The 19869-nt window shown below is 40.6% G+C and overlaps 2 protein-coding genes across 4 annotated transcripts in view; both read left to right on the top strand.

Moving 5' to 3' along the window:
- Positions 1 to 4766: 4766 nt before the first annotated feature.
- The window catches only part of POC1B (POC1 centriolar protein B), a 54005-nt gene continuing 38902 nt past the window's right edge, over positions 4767 to 19869 (top strand). The window contains exons 1-8 of one of the 3 annotated variants that reach the window (XM_063322821.1): positions 4767 to 4936; positions 5157 to 5241; positions 13970 to 14141; positions 14818 to 14997; positions 16293 to 16400; positions 17301 to 17416; positions 17817 to 17950; positions 18714 to 18782. In XM_063322821.1, coding sequence (XP_063178891.1) covers positions 4922 to 4936; positions 5157 to 5241; positions 13970 to 14141; positions 14818 to 14997; positions 16293 to 16400; positions 17301 to 17416; positions 17817 to 17950; positions 18714 to 18782 — 879 coding nt within the window. In that variant the 5' untranslated portion in view covers positions 4767 to 4921. The remainder of the gene's footprint in view (positions 4937 to 5156; positions 5242 to 13969; positions 14142 to 14817; positions 14998 to 16292; positions 16401 to 17300; positions 17417 to 17816; positions 17951 to 18713; positions 18783 to 19869) is intronic. The other 2 variants (XM_063322823.1, XM_063322824.1) reach the window with 2 other exon arrangements.
- On the top strand, positions 5052 to 10422 carry GALNT4 (polypeptide N-acetylgalactosaminyltransferase 4). Its single transcript, XM_063322820.1, has one exon. The coding sequence runs from the start codon at positions 5768 to 5770 to the stop codon at positions 7517 to 7519; it is 1752 nt and encodes a 583-aa protein (XP_063178890.1). The 5' UTR covers positions 5052 to 5767; the 3' UTR covers positions 7520 to 10422.

Consider the following 19869-nt stretch of genomic DNA (forward strand, 5'->3'; position numbering starts at 1 on the left):
AGAAACATTAAGGAATTTAGTCCCTGTAGTCATTAGAGAGATATGTATCTTTTATACAAAAGCATCTAATTAAAAGGAACAAACAGAAAAACCCCTTTGGATAACACACCCACTTTTATACAAAGTCTAATTACTTTAAGACAAGTTCTTTGGCAGAGTAATTGTCGCTCTCAGCTTCTAATCCAGACGGTTATTTGGTTTAAAGTGCTGGTTTTAAATTATGCAGTTTTCCTTTACAAGTTCCCCTCCGGGCACTTTAGGTTCTTTTATTTATCCTTTAGTACAAATACAATCTATACACTGAAGAAGGAAATATCTCAAATATCTATCAGCCGCAGCAGCCCTCTGATCGTTTTCACGGCCCTCCTCCAGACCTGCTCCAACAGGTCCATGCCTTTCCTGTGCTGAGGGCTCCAGAGCCGGACACAGTACTCCAGGTGGGGTCTCAGCAGAGTGGAGCAAAGGGGGAGAATCACCTCCCTCGACCTGCTGGCCACGCTTCTTTTGATGCAGCCAGGGTATGATTGGCTTTCTGGGCTGTGAGAGCACATCACCGGCTCATGTTCAGCTTTTCATCCACCTTTATCCTCAAGTCCTTCTCAGCAGGGCTGCTCTCAATTCATTGGTCTGTACTGATACTGAGGATTGCCCCAAGCCAGCTGCAGGACCTTGCACTTGGCCTTGTTGAACTTCATGAGGTTTGCATGGGCCCACTCCTCAAGCCTGTTGCCTGTCAAGGTCCCCTGGATGGCATCCGTCCCTCTATCGTATCAATTGCACCACTCAGCCTGTCAAGGTCCCCTGGATGGCATCCGTCCCTCTATCGTATCAATTGCACCACTCAGCTTGGTGTCATCCACAAACTTGCTGAAGGTGCACTCAATCCCACCATCTATGTCTTTAATGAAGATATTAAATAGTATTGGTCCCAAAACAGACCCTTGGGGGATACCACTCATTACTGGTTTCCATTTGGAAACTGAGCCATTGACTAACTTTTTGGATGCAACCATCCAGCCAGTTCCTTATACATCTATCTAATAGTCCATCCATCAAATCCATATCACTCCAATTTAGAGGCAAGAATGTTGTGGGGAACTGTATTAAAGGTTTTTAAGAAGTTCAGGCAGATGACATCAGTTACTCTTCCCTTGTCCACTGATGCAGTCACTCCATTATAGAAGGGCACTAAATTAGTCAGCCACAGTTTGCCCTTGGTGAAGCCATGTTGGCTGTCTCTAATGACCTCCTCAGCTTCCATGTGTTTTGACATAATTTCCAGGATGATCTGCTCTGTGATCTTACAGGGCACAGGGGTGAGGCTGACTGGTCACTACTTCCCAGGGTCTGGGTGTGATATTCCTTTTTCTCCAGTCACTGGAGTCTTCGCCTGACTGTCATGACATTTCAAATATGATGGAGAATGGCTTAGCAACTACGCCTGTCAATTCCCTCAAGACCCTGAGATATTCCTTAGACTAAAACTAACATCATCTATGTTCCAGATCATCCTTGCATTTCAAATCTATATGTACCTACTTGATATCCTTTTCTTTTCTGTTGTCTTGTTGCTCTTGGCAAACAGACTTTAATGGGATTTTGATAAGAAAATTTCAACAAAACCAAAAAACCAACAGTACTCCACAAGTTACTTTACAGTCTTAATATTTATTTTCATAACCATTTTGATGTAGGAGAAAAAAAGGTAGGATCAGAGGTTGGAAAGATGCTGGGGGCATAAGGTATAATGGTTCTAGAACTGCAAGACAGCCTATAATTAAATCTTTGTGCCCTGAGGCTACATTCTTCCCCTGCATGTAGGTGGATGAATAACTGACACCATGCTGGCAAAGCATATCTCACACTCCCCTCTAGCCCCCACGGGGCACTGCTGCCTGCTTGTGTCCCCCCTCTGCCAACAGCCCGAGGGCCAAAGGCCTCTCCGGGGGTCTGGACAGCTCTGCTGCTAACACAGCTGCTCCCAATATCATTCCATACAATTAAAGTTGGGGTTCTCAGTTTTATTTTAGAGTCTGATATGACATTGAAACTCCATGCTAACATTAAGTTATAAACTCCTCATTTTAGATATGGTGGAACTTTAGGAGGGGTAATACATTAAATTTGCCCCTTGAGAGCATGCGTTGTATTACCTCTATAATTATGAAATCATAGGTGAGCAGTGTAATTTATGTGCGCATTGCAACACACACACACACAAAGGGTAACAAGTTTGTCTATGTGTCCTTGAATTCCACACGCACTTTTACTAGGTCCTTTCCTACAGTGACCATGCAGCCTGCATGAACCTTGAGTTACAATCTTAAAAATGTTCCTCCATACACACAATTTCTGTTTGGACATAAACTGCCCTAACTCAGTGCCTGAGAAAACAACATTCACAGCTGCTGAAACAACAGCCTACTGAGACATGACACTGGGAAGATGTTTTCTGATGCCCCATTTATCATTGTCATCACGGCGCACAACAACTTAATACAGGAAATTGCACTTGTGTATCGTAGAACAGTTATTCTCAACCTTAGAAAGACAATGCCAACTCATAATTGTATTGAATTATTATGAATTACAATAATCTTACAATCATTCTAAAAATAACATTTATGCATGCTAATGAGAAAAAATAATCAGCATAAAAACTATTACCTGCCAGCTTTATAACTACAGTTATTATAGCTAATTACATGTCTGTGGCAAGGGAGTACTTTGCTTCCTACAAGCATTTGGGGAGTCTTCAAAACACTCTCAGGTGAGGAGAAGCAGCAAGGAACAGACTAACTTTGTAAGCCCTACGATTTCAGAAACACTCTTCTAGCTATTTGTAGAAAGAGGGATACCACCCTCTTTCTCTCAGTAGTCACAGTCGTGCCTTTGATTCATGCCTGTCACCTGGCAATTCAGGAATTTTCTGGGCAGGTGCAGACTCCAGTTTATTGCTAGCACCCCAAAATGAGTAAAAGATACCGAGCCGCGGGAAGTGTAGCAGCTGTGAGGAAGGCAAAAGGAAAAAGATTCAGTATGACTGGGAATTGTCATTTAGCTCAGCTTGTACATAAAATGACACGTACTCCTCTCCACTGGGTTTTAAGGAGCTTCTGAACACATCTGAACCTGAGAACATAAGGTACCAGAGATACTGAGATACCATAATACACAATTACAGCAGCACAGAGTGTAGTATCTCTCATTCAAAAAAAAGGGAAAGGAGAAGACAGAATAACGTAAGATCACTCAAAGTTTGGTAGTAAACCTGCTTCCCAGAGGATCTAAATGGAGCTTGGGTGTCTCCCTGCTGAGAGGCGTCATTCACAGCTGGTAAACCCTAGGAGAAAGAGGATAGTTGGAAAAACAGTTGAGAAAGAGCTGGAAGACTTCGGAAACGGTGAAGGGGCCAAGTGAATTTAAGTTTATCTGGTTAACTCACTATTCCTGCAACGTGGTAGAATGTGGGACATTTAAGTTTTATCATTACCAACTCTTTTTAATGCCATGTTTTACTTTGTGATAACTAAATCATGGGAGCTAGCACAAAGGGATGGGTGAGTGATCTGTGTAGAAAAAACTAACCCCAAATACCCCAAACCAAATCAAGAACAAATAATGACATAAAACTGTAGCATTAGTTAGGTGCAAGTTAAAGCCAATGTGTCCTGTCCCACCACTTTTATTTAAAAAAAACCAACTCATGTTCTGAAGCTGTAGAGGCAAATTATCAGCCTGCATAACATCAGTGCAAAGACCGGCAAGCAGATTTTCATGGAAGCCTTCTTAAACACTTGTCGTGATAATCCTGCTTTTTTCAGCACTTTAAAAAGTGTTATTTTAAATGTACGTTTCATGGTTAAACACAATTGATTTAGAACTGTCCTATAACTGACAAATCTTACACGTTGGCCTAATTACTGACCTGATTCTGTAGATCTAAGAGTCTAATGTCAGATAAAACTCTGTAAAATGCAGACTTAAATGGATTAAAAAAAAAAAAAAAGGGTAATTGCGGTATAAGTTACTTCTTCATGAACACTTGCATATGGAATGACAGTTTTGCTGTCACAGCCCTCCCTTTTGCTAACTGATGTTAAAACCCTCTTTTGACTAGCATTGCTATTGGAGCAGTATTTTTTCAGTGAGATTGGTTCCCTTATCTAAATTATCACGAAGCTGCCTAAACGTTCACAGCACTACTGACACCACTATTTCTGTGTTGTGGGCTTTTATTAAAAAAAAAAAAAAAAAAAAAAAAAAAAAAAGGGCATTGTACTTTTTTAGAGCATTAAAAAAGGCCAGATGAAGCACCGGCGGTGCCGCTGAGCACACCCCATTGCCACCCGCCTGGAGAACCAGGGGGTTTCCCTCACAGGCTGGTAGGAAAAACTGCAATTTGGGGTTGTTTTTTATTTCAATAATAACCGCCAGGCCGGGTTTCCCGCCTCCTGCCGCAGCACCCACCGAACGCCCCACCTAAACGCCCCGGCGGCACCTCAGCGTCCTCACCAACGGACACACTCGGAGACAAGACACTGTAATTATTTGCCCCGGCCCGACCGAGGAGGCCGCTCCGCCCCGGGCCTGGGCCCGCCTGGGGAAACCTGGGCCCGCCCGGGGAAACCTCCCCGCGCCGGACACCGCTGAGGCGGCGCCCCGCGGTCGCCAGGCAACACGGGGGTGAGGGGGCGGGGAGCTGCGGCCCTACGCCTTTAAGAGGGAGTCGAGCACCTACACCACCGATCGGCGGCCACGCCCCTCTCCCCCCGCGGGGCGGCCGGCGAATGGGCGGCCGGCAAGGGGCGCCGCGGATGAATTCGGGGCTCGGCCGGCCGCGCCTGGAGCGCGGGGTGTTTGAGGGGCTGCCGCGCTGCTCCGGCAGCGACCGTTGTCGCGGGCGCCCCCCGCTCCGCCCATGGCCTCCCCGCTGGTAAGGGCCAGGCTCTGGGGCGCGCGGCCGGCGGGTGTCGCCCGGCGCCGAGGGCTGCGCGGCTACAGCGGGTGCGGCCGCCGCGCCCGCCGGTGGGAGCGCTCGGGTTGCGGGGAGCCCTCGCCATAGCGTGCGGGACGTTAACGGTTCCTGAGGGTGGGGGGGCAGGAAAAGGAGCCGCGCGCACCCCGGGCCTGACGGCGCGCACCCTCTCCCCCAGCAGGACCCCGTCTTGATCCGGCCTCTCCGAGGCCACAGAGCGGCGGTGACGGGCGTCGCCTTCAACTCGGATGGCGCGGGGCTGGGTGAGTGCGGGGGGCCGGCGGCGGGGCAGGGCGCCGTTTGCTTTCCGGGCGGGGCGGCTCACTCGTTCCCTTCCCTCCCTCCTTCCCCCTCTCCCTCCTTTCCGGACGCTGGTCCGGGAGCGGAGGCGGGGCGGGCTCCCGCGGAGGCGGGGCGGGCTCCCGCGCCGGCCGGGCGGGCCGAGGAGTCTCTGCCCCTTCCTTAAGCGACAACTTTTTGAGCAAACCACAAGGCGGGAGGAGGGGTTTGTCCCGCGGCGAGAGAGGAGGAGGAGGAAGTAAGTGAGGGGAGCGCCGAGGCCGGAGGGGCGGGGGGGGCTGCTCCGTGCCTCCGCTGCTGCCCCGCACCTCCCGCCGTCCCCCGGGAGGCCTCTGGGCCCGCCACCGAGGGACTGGCTGCGAACTCGGCCGGCCGCCCGAGCCCGAAGCCGGGAGTGCCCGCAGCCCCTTCCGTGCTGGGGACGCGGGGGGCAGCCAGCAGCAGTTCGCGGAGCCCCTCTCTGCTCGGGGCTGCTCTTAATCGCCTGCGATGAGGATCCGGCTGGCGAGAAGATGGACGTGGGTCCGCAAAAGCTGCGTGTTTCTCGCCTTCTTGACGATCGCTTACTTTGTGGTCGAGCTGTCCGTTTCTTCCTTCGGGGCCTCCCTCGGTGTGGAGAGCATCACCAAAGGGAAATGGGAGAGGCGATTTTCTGACCGAGCAGGCGAGGCTGTGGATTTGGCTCGTCCAGTTTATGACAAATCCCCGCCTGATCCTTATGCCCCTGGAGAATGGGGTAAGCCCTCTCGCCTGCAGCTGAGTCCCGAGGAAAAGAAACAGGAAGAAGAGCTGATTGAGAAGTATGCGATTAATATCTACTTGAGTGATAAAATCTCCCTCCACCGGCACATTGAAGATAATCGACTGAGTGGCTGTAAAAGTAAATCTTATGACTACAGAAGATTGCCCACGACGTCTGTTATAATTGCTTTCTACAATGAAGCCTGGTCAACGTTGCTACGGACGATACATAGTGTTCTTGAAACATCACCTTCAGTGCTTCTAAAAGAAATTATACTGGTGGATGACTTGAGTGACAAAGTGTATTTGAAGACTGAACTTGAAAAATACATAAGCAGTCTGAAAAGAGTTCGTTTGATAAGAACAAACAAACGAGAAGGATTGGTTCGTGCACGTTTAATTGGCGCCACTTTTGCTACTGGTGATGTCCTCACGTTTCTGGACTGTCACTGTGAATGTGTCTCCGGCTGGCTGGAACCACTGCTCCAGAGGATTGCTGAGAATGAGACTGTTATTGTTTGTCCTGTCATTGACACCATTGACTGGAAAACATTTGAATACTACATGCAAACGTCAGAGCCCATGATCGGGGGGTTTGACTGGCGGCTAACATTCCAGTGGCACTCGGTGCCTAAACACGAACGTCTCAGGCGCAAATCTGAAACCGACCCAATCAGATCCCCAACTATGGCTGGTGGCTTGTTTGCTGTCAGTAAGAAGTATTTTGAGTACCTGGGTACCTATGATACAGGAATGGATGTTTGGGGCGGGGAGAACTTAGAATTATCATTTAGGGTTTGGCAGTGTGGAGGCATTTTGGAAATTCATCCATGCTCCCATGTAGGCCATGTGTTTCCAAAGCGTGCACCATATGCTAGACCGAATTTCCTGCAGAACACGGCACGTGCTGCTGAGGTGTGGATGGATGAGTACAAAGAGCATTTTTACAACAGAAATCCTTCAGCCAGAAAAGAAAACTATGGAGATATTTCTGAAAGAAAAATACTAAGGGAGCGTTTGAAATGCAAGAGTTTTAACTGGTATTTAAAAAACATATTTCCTGAGCTGCATGTACCAGAAGATCGTCCTGGCTGGCATGGTGCTATCCGCAGTGCAGGAATACCTTCGGAATGCCTTGACTATGTCTTACCAGAACATCATCCTACTGGGGCTCACCTTTCTCTCTTTGGATGTCATGGTCAGGGAGGCAATCAATTTTTTGAATACACATCAAATAAGGAGATTAGATTTAACTCTGTAACTGAGCTATGTGCTGAAGTCCCTGAGCATGAAGATTTTATAGGTATGAGGAACTGCCCAAAAGATGGATCTCCTATCCCAGAAATTATTATATGGCATTTCAAAGAAGATGGAACTATCTATCATCCTCATTCAGGAAAGTGCCTTACAGCTTATCGTACAACTGAGGGGCGTGCTGATGTGCAAATGAGAACTTGTAATGCTGCAGATAAAAATCAGATTTGGAAATATGAGAAATAATAATTGCTGGTAGTACAAATCTAATGGACTGTGGTCTCCAAGGTTTTTACATGCGTGAGCAGATAGTGATGCTTGATTGTATACCTTGGAATGTCTTCAGATGCGTCTATAGTGGTGTAGAAGCTCTATCTCTGTGGTGAACTGTATGGAAAGAAAAAGTAAATACTGGGGTTTAGTTTCTAAAATGTTGAATACAGATCTAATGCCTTTTATTTTTGTAAAATTTTGATCTGTTATTTTCTTACTCCAGTCTGTCTTCATTAGAGTAAAACAAAGGCTTTTGCGTGGAATGAGGAGGTATTTTTTTCTTAAAAAAAATTATACACATTAAACTTGCAAGATAATGTTACATGAAAGTAAAGCTTCTTTACTTAACAGAAGTAAAAGTTAAGGTCCTTGCAGTGGAATTAACTGACCTATGTTGCAGATACATTTATAACACATGTATCTAACACCCTAAGTAATGCTGCTGTAGCATGTGATTGAACTCATGTTGATGTGGAAAGTTGAATCTTAAGCCTTGTAATATTCTGCAGTTTTCTGGGAATTTGCATGCTCTTAAGGGTTTCAGGGTGACAACTAGCTATATTACATTGAAGAAAAAGAATTTTTTCTAGTAGATGGGCTTTGGCACTGTTTTGCAGTCTTGTGCCTATTCTGGAAAACTTACCTCATGAGGGTGACTCAGGAGCTCTCACGCGTTTAGAGAAGAGTGTAGTAGCAGCGGAACTGAGGACATGCTGGCGGTACCACAAATGGGAAGAAATAGGTATGGCTACGAGTAAGAATTCTGTTTAAAGGTAATGGAGAAGGGGAGAAAGCATAGAATAACATTAGCTACTGCTGTTTTGTAGCTATGTATTTAATATTTATGTTGCCTCTGTGTAAGTTTTTCCATGTTAAGCCTGGCATCCTAGGGACTATACCGTGCATCCTTTCTTTTTTTTTTTTTTTTTTTGTCTGTCAGTGGGGTGGAGGAAGGAGACACAGAGGAAAACTTGAGCTGTTTTATTTTGCATCGTGTGTTTTGACAACAGCTGGCATACATCAGCCCTAGGTAGAGTTTTGAAGTAATGCAGCATATGCTGCCTCTTGCTAGTCACAATAGTACCATGGGAGACCTTGGGTAAGGTTGGGAAGCTGGAGTCCCTGAAGTGAAGGCAGTTAAAAAGGCAAAGGGCAGCTTGGAGAAAACCAAGATTTGTTGGTTAGGTGATTTACAGAACAACTTATTTAGAATGTTTTCTGTATCCTATTTGCTGAGTTTTGAAGAATATTGATTCTTGAATCATGTCGCTAATCTGAGTGTGATTATAAACAGTAGATGTGATAGATATATTGTGTACTTGAAAAGGAATCTTGTGTTAATATCAGTGTTTTTTAGATTTATATGATTTAACTTGAACACTTATCTTAATGTTTCAGGCATTCCAGCTTTTTTGATTACTTTCACCGAAGTAATAAATGTTCTTCAGTAGCCACAGCGTAGTAATTCTCAACATGGAGCTGGTAGGTAGGAATTTGAGCCTACTGAGCATTAAGAATCTGGACGCTTGAGGAATGTAGTAGTTATGCATTTGCTGCAGGTGTTAGTAGGTAGAAGGATTAAAAGGGAGCAAGTGAGACCTGAAATAAGTGAAGACTTGCCAAAAATAAAGCGAGAGTAAACTAAGATATATTCTTGAATTTTAGTGGTTTAAAGAGTTGAGAGCTTTGGGTTGAAGCAGGCTAAGATAGAGGGGGAAGAAAATTTGGAGCTGAGGATGTAGCGTTGAATCATGCTAAAATTGTTTGCCACTGTGTGGCATGGGTTGTTTTAAGTCATTAACTTATTTTTAGGAGCTTACTTGCAATTTGATTATTTTTTTTTTCCCTAAGCTGACTTTTTTTTTTAAAAAGGGCACTTCTTTACTATATAAGGGTGACATTCCTGAAAAATTCCATTCCGCTCTGCAGCAAGGAATTCTTTTGTGGACTTACAAGTTGTGAACCATTTATCAAATTTTAAAAGGCAGCCAGTCCTTATGTACTGGGGCAATAAATTATATAAAAGTATGTGCTTTTGTGAAAAGCTTGCAGTAGATTGTTATATCCAATAGAAATGACAGGAAAAAGACCTGGGTTCTCCTACATGGCAGAGCATAAATTGTATGTGCAATGCATGTTTCCTCAGATGAAAGTAATTAAATGGTGTGAATATAGACTATGCAACTTTTATACAATTAACTTTTTTAGGACTTGGCAAAAACTAAATTTCATATAAAGAACTACCTTCAAGTTAAAACTGACATTCGAAGTGTTCCTTATCTATTTAAGCAATAAGTCTAAGTGAATCTGCCTCTTAAAATTTGTGTGTATCTGAACACTTCTTCCTCCCTCCACCTGCTATTCTATTTTTGTGGTTATATAAAAACTAAAAGAAAAAAACCCCGAAAGTAAATAACCTGGCCCTAAAGTTAAAAAAACTAAATTTCTTCTGAATGGGAATAAAAAGGTTGAGAGGGGAAGAGGGGCTAGAGAAGGAGAGAGGCAGAGAAGGAAAAAAAAAAAAAAACCAAAACTTGCCATTTCAAGTTTCCCTAGTTTTGAACTGAGTTGCAGCAATTCTACAGAAATACTCCAGTTTTTCAGTGTGTAAAGATTTCTGGAAAATCTGAAACTCTGAAAGATTTTTCTATTCTGCTAGACTTTGAAAATTTGGGGAACACTTGTATATATTTTAAACTACTGATTTTAAGTGACTTAAAAGAAATTGAATGTAAACTTAACACTGAATAAATGTGGGAGGGCTTTGGGGTTTCTTTTGGAAAAAATAAAATCCAGAATGATAATTAAATGTCTGGCTAGTGTGCTGACTCTTTTCAGTTCTCTTTCACTTGCGTAAGTACATAGAGTATACAATAAAATCTGCCGTGAACTTGAACTTATGGGAGTTATGAAAAATTCTTCGTAATTTATCCACTGTGCTTAGAATTCCAGATTGGTTCCCTTGACAGAGGTTCAATTAATAATTGTTTTCCTCCCAATAGGAAATCTTGTGAATACCTGTTAAATGTGTTTGTATAGTGATGTTGCACCTTACCATACTGAGATTTGCAAGGTTCCTGTAAAGTGTGTGGGTTTTCTTGGTGGTGGTTGAATATTCACACGCACATCATGTGCACAGCCTTGTACTCCATCTGACCTGTAATTCTTGCACTAAGTGATTTAATTATACTGGAGATTGGAGTATTGGGGGAGGCCGGGAAAGGGTGCCCAAGGGGTATGTCTAGCTGTTAAAGCCTGTCTAAGCACGTCTCTTCTGATCTTTGCAAAACTTTCTTATAGTCACTACTGTGGTATTCTGGATAGTGGAGCGTAATGGTAATTCCATATTGCAGCAACTTGTGTCTTTATATATACGTGTATATATGAAAATGTATACCATCAACATTCACAACTTATAAGTTGAACTTGGTTTCATTGCAAATACCAAAAAAACTTTTTTTGGTGGCACATGCGAAGTCCAGATGCTTGTTTAGGGAACTGCAGCAAAGTGGTGTGTAAACTTGGCCTTTGCAGAAGGCCAAGTCTTTATTCTTTTGTGTTCAATTCTGTTATGACTCATCACCAGAAAAACAAATTACCTAGAGATGCATTAGCTGTACTTGGGTGTGTACAGAAAGCACTGATGTTTAAAAAAAAAAGAAAAAAATTTCACTGAGCTTATAAACTAGACTAAATTGCGTATTGGAATCCGCTCAGTGAAAACTTCCAGCTTTCTTTCTAGTTATATTTTGCAGTTGATCAAATACTTTTGTTACTACAGCAAGGACAAATTTTGTCTTCCCCTTATAAACAAGGTTCTGGTTATGTCGTGTTTTCTCCAAGGAGCATGTGTAACAGACCTGTTTATGGTGCAGACCATCTTAAAAAATTGTTCTGGACCTTCTGTGTTTCTTCTGTCTCAGTTCCAGTACTTTAAATTAGCCTTAGAGATCCATTGTGGACCGTTTACTGGTGGTCTGGCAGTTGAAAGTCAGACTGCAGGGTGCTGGTGTACTTAGCAAGTGCTGACAGAACATATCAACTGGGGCCGGTCTGCATTGCTGTAGGACCCCGTGTGTAATCTGTCCTGGAAGGTCCTTGCTCCCCTCCTTTCAAACACTTAAATGCATAGACAGCACAAACTTGAGGGGAGAAAAATGCGTAAAAGGATAAAGAAGCGATTCTTAAGATACTGTGCCTGAGTGAATCGGAGAAGCATTGTTATAAAGTAGGCAAAATCCCTTAAATGGAATTAAAAGAAAAACCGAGAAGTTTATTTGATAGTAATAAACTTACAGTAGAGTTTTCATGTATAAAACTGTTTTAAGATTAGTATTGATAATAGGAATTATTGCTGGCAACACTGTTACCTTGTAGACCCTTGTATTTAGTGCCTGTGGTTAGCCAAGATAAAATGTTTAACATACAGCAAAATGCTTGGGCATTGGCTGCATCCTTGGCAGGATAGGGGCCATAGTTAAATGTAAATTCAGAGTTTTGTCTTGGAGTTCCCTTTTCTGAGTTTATGCCTCTCATACCATTCAGATAAAGACTCACATCAGCCTTAGGAAAATAATTCTGCAACGGATCTCTCAGTTACTCCCTCTTTCCCATGCAGGTCTTGAACCCCTGCCCTCTACCACCCCTGGGGTGGTGTCTGCTGGGCTGGAACTGTATTATCGGAGATAATAACAGCCTTTGAGTGTCATGGTAATGAGCGGGTGGCTTCAAGGCAGAAGCCTATTTCAGGATGCTGTGTGAGCTTAGACAACAGGGAGTCCAGAGGGAGAACAAGGAAGACGCTTGTCGATGTCCCAGGGAAAGGAGAGCTTCAGGTCACTGCTTGTGTCTCATTAACCGTGGGATAATCCATCTGTGAGAGAGTAAGCTGCAAGAAACTGGGTTTTGAATTTATTGTATTATCACCTTTTAAAATATTTCCTTCAGTTTTTAGAACTGAAAGCAAAGAGGGCTGGTATTACATGGCCTTTGTGCAGTTCATAAGGCACCTCTTAGTGTTCCACAGGTAATTGGCAGTTTGTGCATTATTTCTTTTTAGAAACCATCGATCTTGTCTGTTCCGTGTTCCCAATGTGATGCCTTCAAATTCTGTTTTGGCTTACATTTCATTTTTTCCTTTCTATTTTATGCCACTCTAGGTCACATTTTTCTGAATCAAAGGGAAAAAAGAAATCATTCAAGTACAATTAGAAAGAGCCTGCTGTAAAAGAGAATTCTGAAAAGGTGGGAGGGGGAGTATCCTATACTTCTATGTCAAATTTAGGCATATTGGTATGGGCATAGGGATAGTCTGGTCCCATGTCTTTTACCAGAAGCTAGCCTTTTGTGAGTAAAAATAATCTCTGCTGAATTCCTAAGGAGATTTTAATATCTGATATTTTGTTTGAGGCTTGCCTTGATACATGTGCTAATAAACAGACTTTGTTCCTTTGTGCTATGTTGGTACGTGAAAGAGGTTGGGAAGGGAAGAACCATGTCTTCAACTTCCAGGAGGTCCCTGTTCCTTCTCTCCCTCCTTTTCTGTACTAGGGCTAGGAATTTTATAATTGCGAGGTGGAAGTGTGAATCCCTTGTTTTTATTTGTGACCTGTGTGCTAGCACTTAAGATGTGAAGATAATGGGAGTGGAGGGATATCACACTTATCAGTTTAATTCAACTGTTCATTGCTTTTGCTGCTTACAGTTTCCTAAAAATGATCAAGGTCTGGATTTCTGCCTTGTCAAATGTAGATAGGATGGTCCACCTGTAAAGTGATTACAAAAAAAATAATACATTTATCTCTTTCAGACCGACAACTTCACATTGTGTTTTGAACTAGACACATGTTAGTACTAAAAAATTGGTACTTAATTCAGATTACAGAATTATCATATTCACTAGTGTAGATATCTGAAGTGTTTTAGAAATGATCTCGTGAGTTTAAGTTGACCCATCTTTTCAGAGTTAAGCACTTGATGCTTGAAACAAATTCCATCTCGGAGATCAAAGGGAGATCACTGAAGAATTTGTCTCTTGTTCAAAGTATTAGGTAACACCAAATCTGGATTCATACTTAATGACATGTGCATGATGTTTGGCTTTGGATTTTTTTGTTCTCTATCTTTAAAGTACTTGTAGGCCAGTTTGCTTAATGTGTGTGGGAGTTACCTGTTAAGAATTATCTTTTACACCTCCCAGTCTTCTGATGTTCTTCCAAAAGCCTGATGTTGGCATTGCTGGCTGCCAGGCTTCTGCTCAGGCCAAGTATCCATTAAAACCCAATAACTGCTCCCTACCCCTAACACCCGGTGAGTTCACTGGTGAATCCAGATCCATAGTCATTAGCTCTGTGTTTGTGTGGTTGGTTTTTTTTTTTCCTAATAACACAGACCGGACTTTTAATACCTTTTATTTCTTGCCAGCTACCTCCTCTTTGGATAGGTTTCTTATGGTGTGGAAGCTGAAGACGCAATGCAGAGTTTACAAATTTGTAGGCCATGCGGAAGCGGTGACCAGCGTACAGTTCTCACCAGATGGGCAGCTCCTTGCTTCAGCTTCTCAAGATCGTACTGTCAGACTATGGATTCCTTGCATGTGAGTCTAACTGGGCAATGCTGGCTATGTGTTTCATTAATGTACAACAGGAATACTGGAGTCTTTACCCAAGAAAAGTTTCTCTTTCCTTCCCACATCCCTGACTGGGCTTTGACAGAAACAGAGACTGGGAGCACAAGCAACGCAGTTCTTTACTGTGTTACTTTGCTCTTTACTGAATATTCTGTAGTTTCTGAAAACAAATACAGTAATTCAGAGGTCATAATTTCACATGTGTAGGACTATGCTTGGTAGTATTCCTCTGGCTTAAAGGATATATTTCTTTTAATAAGCATTGCATGGCTGCACTTCATTTTGAAGGGACAAGTGATGAAGGAAAAAAATAGCATTTTTGTGGAAAAAAAAAAAATTTTAATTGACTTGTCATCTTAGACTGTTCTCAAGTAGTAGTGATTACGAGTTATTCAGAATGATCTTGGAAAGACCGATGTTTCTTTAAGTCTTAAGCATTTTGTAGATTACTATATCAAAAATATAATAAATTCTCTTCCAAATACTGCGTGTAGGCTAATGCTGCTAGTTAGCAACACTAAGATTTAGCCTGTATACATTGCTTTTCCATTTGGATAAGATTCCAAATATGTTGAGTTTTACAGGGTTTTAAACTCTTTCAGTTTAATATAATTGCGTTTTGGTTTGGTGGCTTTTTTCCTAGTCATGGAGAATCATCAGTACTGAAAGGTCATACAGCATCTGTTCGTAGTGTGAACTTCTCGCATGATGGCCACTTTCTAGTTTCAGCATCCAATGATAAATCAATAAAAATATGGAGCGTTCGCCGTCAGAGCCTTTTGTTTTCCCTATTTCAACACACTCACTGGGTTCGCTGTGCCAAGTAAGCGTTATTTTTATTCTCTTTTTAAAGAAGCAGAACTCCTAACAAGATGTTTTTATTTCTTATGTCTTTATTTATGTCTTTATTTCTTTTATTTCTTAAGAAGAAAAATCTGTGGATGATAAATGATCGTCTATCACTAATAATAACAACATCTTAATAAATCAATCTTACACGCACATGTCATATCTTCTAGTTGAAGTCTGAAAGCTTGCTCTGTGTTAATATCTGCACATATTAAATTTGTTACTGGCTGTTAATTCTTTTACTTTAAAGGACAAATAAGGTCTTCTGTGTTTATTTTCAGTAAGTATCCTGTCTGTTTCCCCAGTCCCATATGTTTTTGTGCTCTATTAACTTATTTCACAGCATTCACTTGTTTCTATATTTATTATGCATGATGGGGGTTTTCTCAACTATACTTGGAACAGTAGTGATGTGAAATAATGGTCATGAGTCAAAATGAGTTAAGCTTATGTAATTGGAAAAGGTAAAAGAAATGGTCTTTGTACCGCAAGTTAAGATCGCATTCTATTTAAAGTCAGGGCAGCTCTTCAAAGACAAGAAAAGATTGTTCTTTTGCTGGTGTTCTTTTTTTTTTTTTCCATATTAATGGAAAATCTGCAGCTGAGAGGCCTCATTTAAATCTCTTGAGAAAGAAATTTAACACTGGTGAAGTACAGAGCCTTACAAAGTTCCAAAGTATCTGATCGTTGAGAAGAAAAATTAAAACTCTAGGAAATCATCTGTGGAAGTTCTTGAACAGTGTTCTAATGTCCTTGTGCAATTGCTCAATATGGAAAAATAATAAGGATTGGTGAAATTACAGACAGATCAATTTTCCTGTTTAAAAACCTAGTCCGACAGTCTATGAATAATCATGAATATTTTGCTGACAGTTTGTGTGTCTAGAGAGAGCTCACAGGAGAATATATATGTAGGTTAAAATTGAATGCAAGGTTCTACTGTGTCCTCTTTGTCTTTTTGCCTATAGTTTTCTATAATAATCTCTGGCATCTGAAGTGATAACCTTAGGCTGCTGTTACCTCCCCACTGCCACCTTCTCTTGCTTTATGGCTGGTTTTAGTTGTAGTTGATTGTGAAATGGGGTGGGGGGAAGTGGGTGAAGAAGCTTTTCAGTTTTATTACTCCAGGAGAAATTCAAATGTTCTTTGAGTGTTATACATTTTAATTCCAAACAGGCTTTCCTGGTACTGGTATCTTGCAATTTATATCTCTAATGCTAATCTAGGTAGTGTCAGTTGCTTAGTAATGTATATGCTTGCATATTCCAGATTTTCACCTGATGGAAGACTAATAGCATCTTGCAGTGAGGATAAATCTGTTAAGATCTGGGACACAAGAAATAAAACTTGTATTGATAGCCTCTTAGATTATGGAGGGTAAGTGTTACTGCAAAAATGGGGAAATGTAAATGTGTCGTTTTAATGAGATTAAACTCATGTTTTGTGGTGTTAACATATATATGTTTTATCTGAAAATAGATCAAACTTCTTTTACCACCCATGTCAACTAAAATAATTAATTTCACATTTTTATGAAGAGACTAATTGGCTGCACTTTTCTGCACACTGATGTTTTCCTATAGTCAAGAAATAGGCCAGAGAGAAGTCAGATTGTTCTTGGATATTTAAACACTTCCTGTTTTTCCTCTATTTCGATAACACTATTTGATATTGGATGTTTCAGCAAGGAAGAGAAGCTTAAGAATTCTCCACTTGTTGGTGAAAACAGTATTCTGTTATCTTTAGTGACCTGCTGTATTTAGGTTTAGAAAATACTTGCTTTTACTCGTTTGCAGTTTTGTTAAACATATTGGAACCAGAGTTTTAATTAAAAAATACAATGGAATACTAATCTTGTATGTGTGCTTTGCTAATTTTGTGACTGCTGTCTCTGTCCTTTTTCCAAGCTAAAATGTTACAGCTAGATATTTTGCTCTTAGACAAAATTATTTTACTTGCAGCTTACAAACTCTGCAGCACTTTCTTCTAGGAACTTCATACTCCAACACAAACTGTGAAGGTTTGAGTCAGGACAATTATACTATCTTTATAACAAAAGCCAGATTATACAGTCTGACATATCGTGCACATCTTGTTTTCTTATGCATATTTCAAATGCTTGAAATAACCTTATTTGAGTTTCCATACAGGTGGATTCCACATAAGTTTGTGTTAACTCAGTGTTAGTATTTTTTACACACACACACACACATATATATCTCTCTCACTATTTCCATAGAAACATGTAATCAATCTATCTTCATTAATTATATTTAGATTTGCAAATTTTGTGGATTTCAACCCAAGTGGTACATGTATAGCTTCTGCAGGTTCCAATCATACAGTGAAACTGTGGGATATTCGAATGAACAAGTTACTGCAGCATTACAAAGGTAAAAACAACGTAGTCTGTATTTTCTTTAGAATGGAGCTCTTGGCAATAAAATGTGATTTACTTAGATTATATGATTTCATTCCTTACTGGGGAAAGTGGACAAACAGGTCATACTGACATTTTGCAAGTAATGTTTGTGGTCTAGCAACCCTAAAAACCCAAAATGAATCCTGATTATTCCTTTGCAATGCTTCTCTTAATTTTAAAACAGAACTAATCAAATACTTTGGAGAGTCTGCTATGCCCCAGCACTTTGGTTGTTTTCCTCTTAAATGAAGTAGGTTGTTCTTTGGGAATTAGAAGAGTGAAGAAATAAAGTGTATGTTTTTTGTTAGTAAAGTGTACATTTGCTGTTAGTAGGTATCTATAGTATTTGAATATCGTCTTCTGTAAATTAGTTCACAGAGCAGGGGTTAACTGTGTATCGTTCCATCCTTCTGGTAACTATCTCATCACTGCTTCTACTGATGGTACCGTTAAGATTTTGGATCTCTTAGAAGGAAGACTTATTTACACTCTTCATGGACACAAGGTATACACAATAATCCTATTTAAATGAAGAATTTAATAGATTATTCAGTGCCTTTTCAAAGGGAAAGTAACATTTATGTCACTATGTCTTGTATCTTGCAACTCGCGGATAAACTTTAGTGGACAGCAAAGTGTTGTATTAATACACCTTGTCACAAGCACACAAGGAAATACATCACTTCTACCTACAACCATGCAGTTAATCTGTTATTATTGTATGCATGCTTAATGTTAAGTAATAGATAATGTTCTGAATTAATTAATAATTCACTTTCTTGCTTGTCAAAATCAGTTATTTGGCACATTTAGTCTTTTTGTCTTTTGAAAAGCAGTGCTTTCTAAGGGGGGGAAAGCTTATGGAAGATAACTCTTGTGAAGAATGGCGGACATCTTATCCCTTTCCTGTTAATGCAAAACAAACCTTACTTTTGATAATGAATCACTCAAGTGCATTGTCTTGAGTAATGTAATACATACTTGATAATTTTTCATTGCAGTGTTAAAGCATGAAATCTAAGGGAAATGCCACTATTTTCCTAGTATTGATTGCAGTAATTGTAGTGCAGCATCTTACAAAGATGTGCAATATTAACTCTTCAGTCAAGTTGTTTTGCAAAAATTTCACGACAGTTAAATTGTTCCTTATTAAAATTGAAAAATCTATTTATATTAGATAATGGCATAGGTGTTTTTCTTCTTGCATTACAATATTAGGATTACAGCAATAGCATAATTTTACTGTATGCTGATTTTCTTTCTTTCAGGGACCTGTACTTTCTGTGGCTTTTTCAAAAGGTGGTGAAAAATTTGCCTCAGGTGGAGCAGATTCTCAGGTTTGTGGTATTGTCTCTCTATGTTAAATGTCTTAATGTTTGTTACAGTGGATGGGACTTAAATATAGTGTATCACAGTAACAGGCTAATTACAGTATGCTGACATGCATTCTGTTTAGTAGTGTGTTATATAGACTTTGTTTAACCTAAAGTTAAATTGAGGAGAAAAACGGTAACATACACTTAAAAAACGTCATCTTTACTTCTCCTCGCCATAACATCCAATTGAAAGACCACAGCACTAGCCACTTCTGTTTTTAAGTATTAAAATAATGATTTTTAAATAGAAGTATTTTAAGTGTTGCAATTTGTAGCCCAAGGCTTAGAGTTTGAGTTTGAAATGTTCCTTAATATTAGTTATCTTTTTCATTGTTTCCTGTTATAAAAAGCTAAAAGCTCAATGTAGACACAGAAAGCCATGCAGTAGAAATGAAGATATGAATTTACCATAAATCATGTTTATATTCTGTTTTGTGGAGTTTGAAATTGTCTAGTGACAGAGACAGTCTTGGAAAATAAATACTTTTCAATTAAAAACTGCGGTATCATTAGAAAGAATACGGTCTGTTCCTGGTTTTTACTTGATGCTTCAGGTAGCACACTTTCTAGAATGACTTAAAAGCACTCAAAGAAAAAAAATTAAAATTGCTTTCTATCACAAGGCATTAGTAAGAAGCAGTGCCAAGGCTTGCAGTTAGTGGAAAAGTGAAAATGTTAGTAAACTTCCGATATTAATTTTACAAGCAAGGAAAACAAAATGGAGAAAAGATATTTTTTCCTTGAACCACTGGTCTAATCTTTTATTTTCCATGCTAAAGTTTTTTTACGAGACTTTTTCAGTTCCAAAATGAAACTTTCTTTCCTGAGTTGTTGACCTTACTTTTAATGAGTTTTATGAGTTTCATGACCTTACTTTCTTTTGAGTTTTATGATGATTGGTATATTATACTTAACTTGGGAGGAAGTGAAGTACATGTAATAAACTAGGTGACATGACAGAAGGTTAATTTGAGAAGCTGTGATGATGGATAGGACCTACAGTATGAAGCCCAACTCAACCTCCCAAATAAATACCAGCATACCCTGG

Source organism: Chroicocephalus ridibundus, chromosome 1 (genome assembly GCF_963924245.1).
Source record: "Chroicocephalus ridibundus chromosome 1, bChrRid1.1, whole genome shotgun sequence".
Classification (NCBI taxonomy): Eukaryota; Metazoa; Chordata; class Aves; order Charadriiformes; family Laridae; genus Chroicocephalus; species Chroicocephalus ridibundus.

Excerpts from the sequence above, each read along its gene's own strand:
- GALNT4 (XM_063322820.1), top strand. The coding sequence starts at position 5,768 with ATGAGGATCCGGCTGGCGAGAAGATGGACGTGGGTCCGCAAAAGCTGC.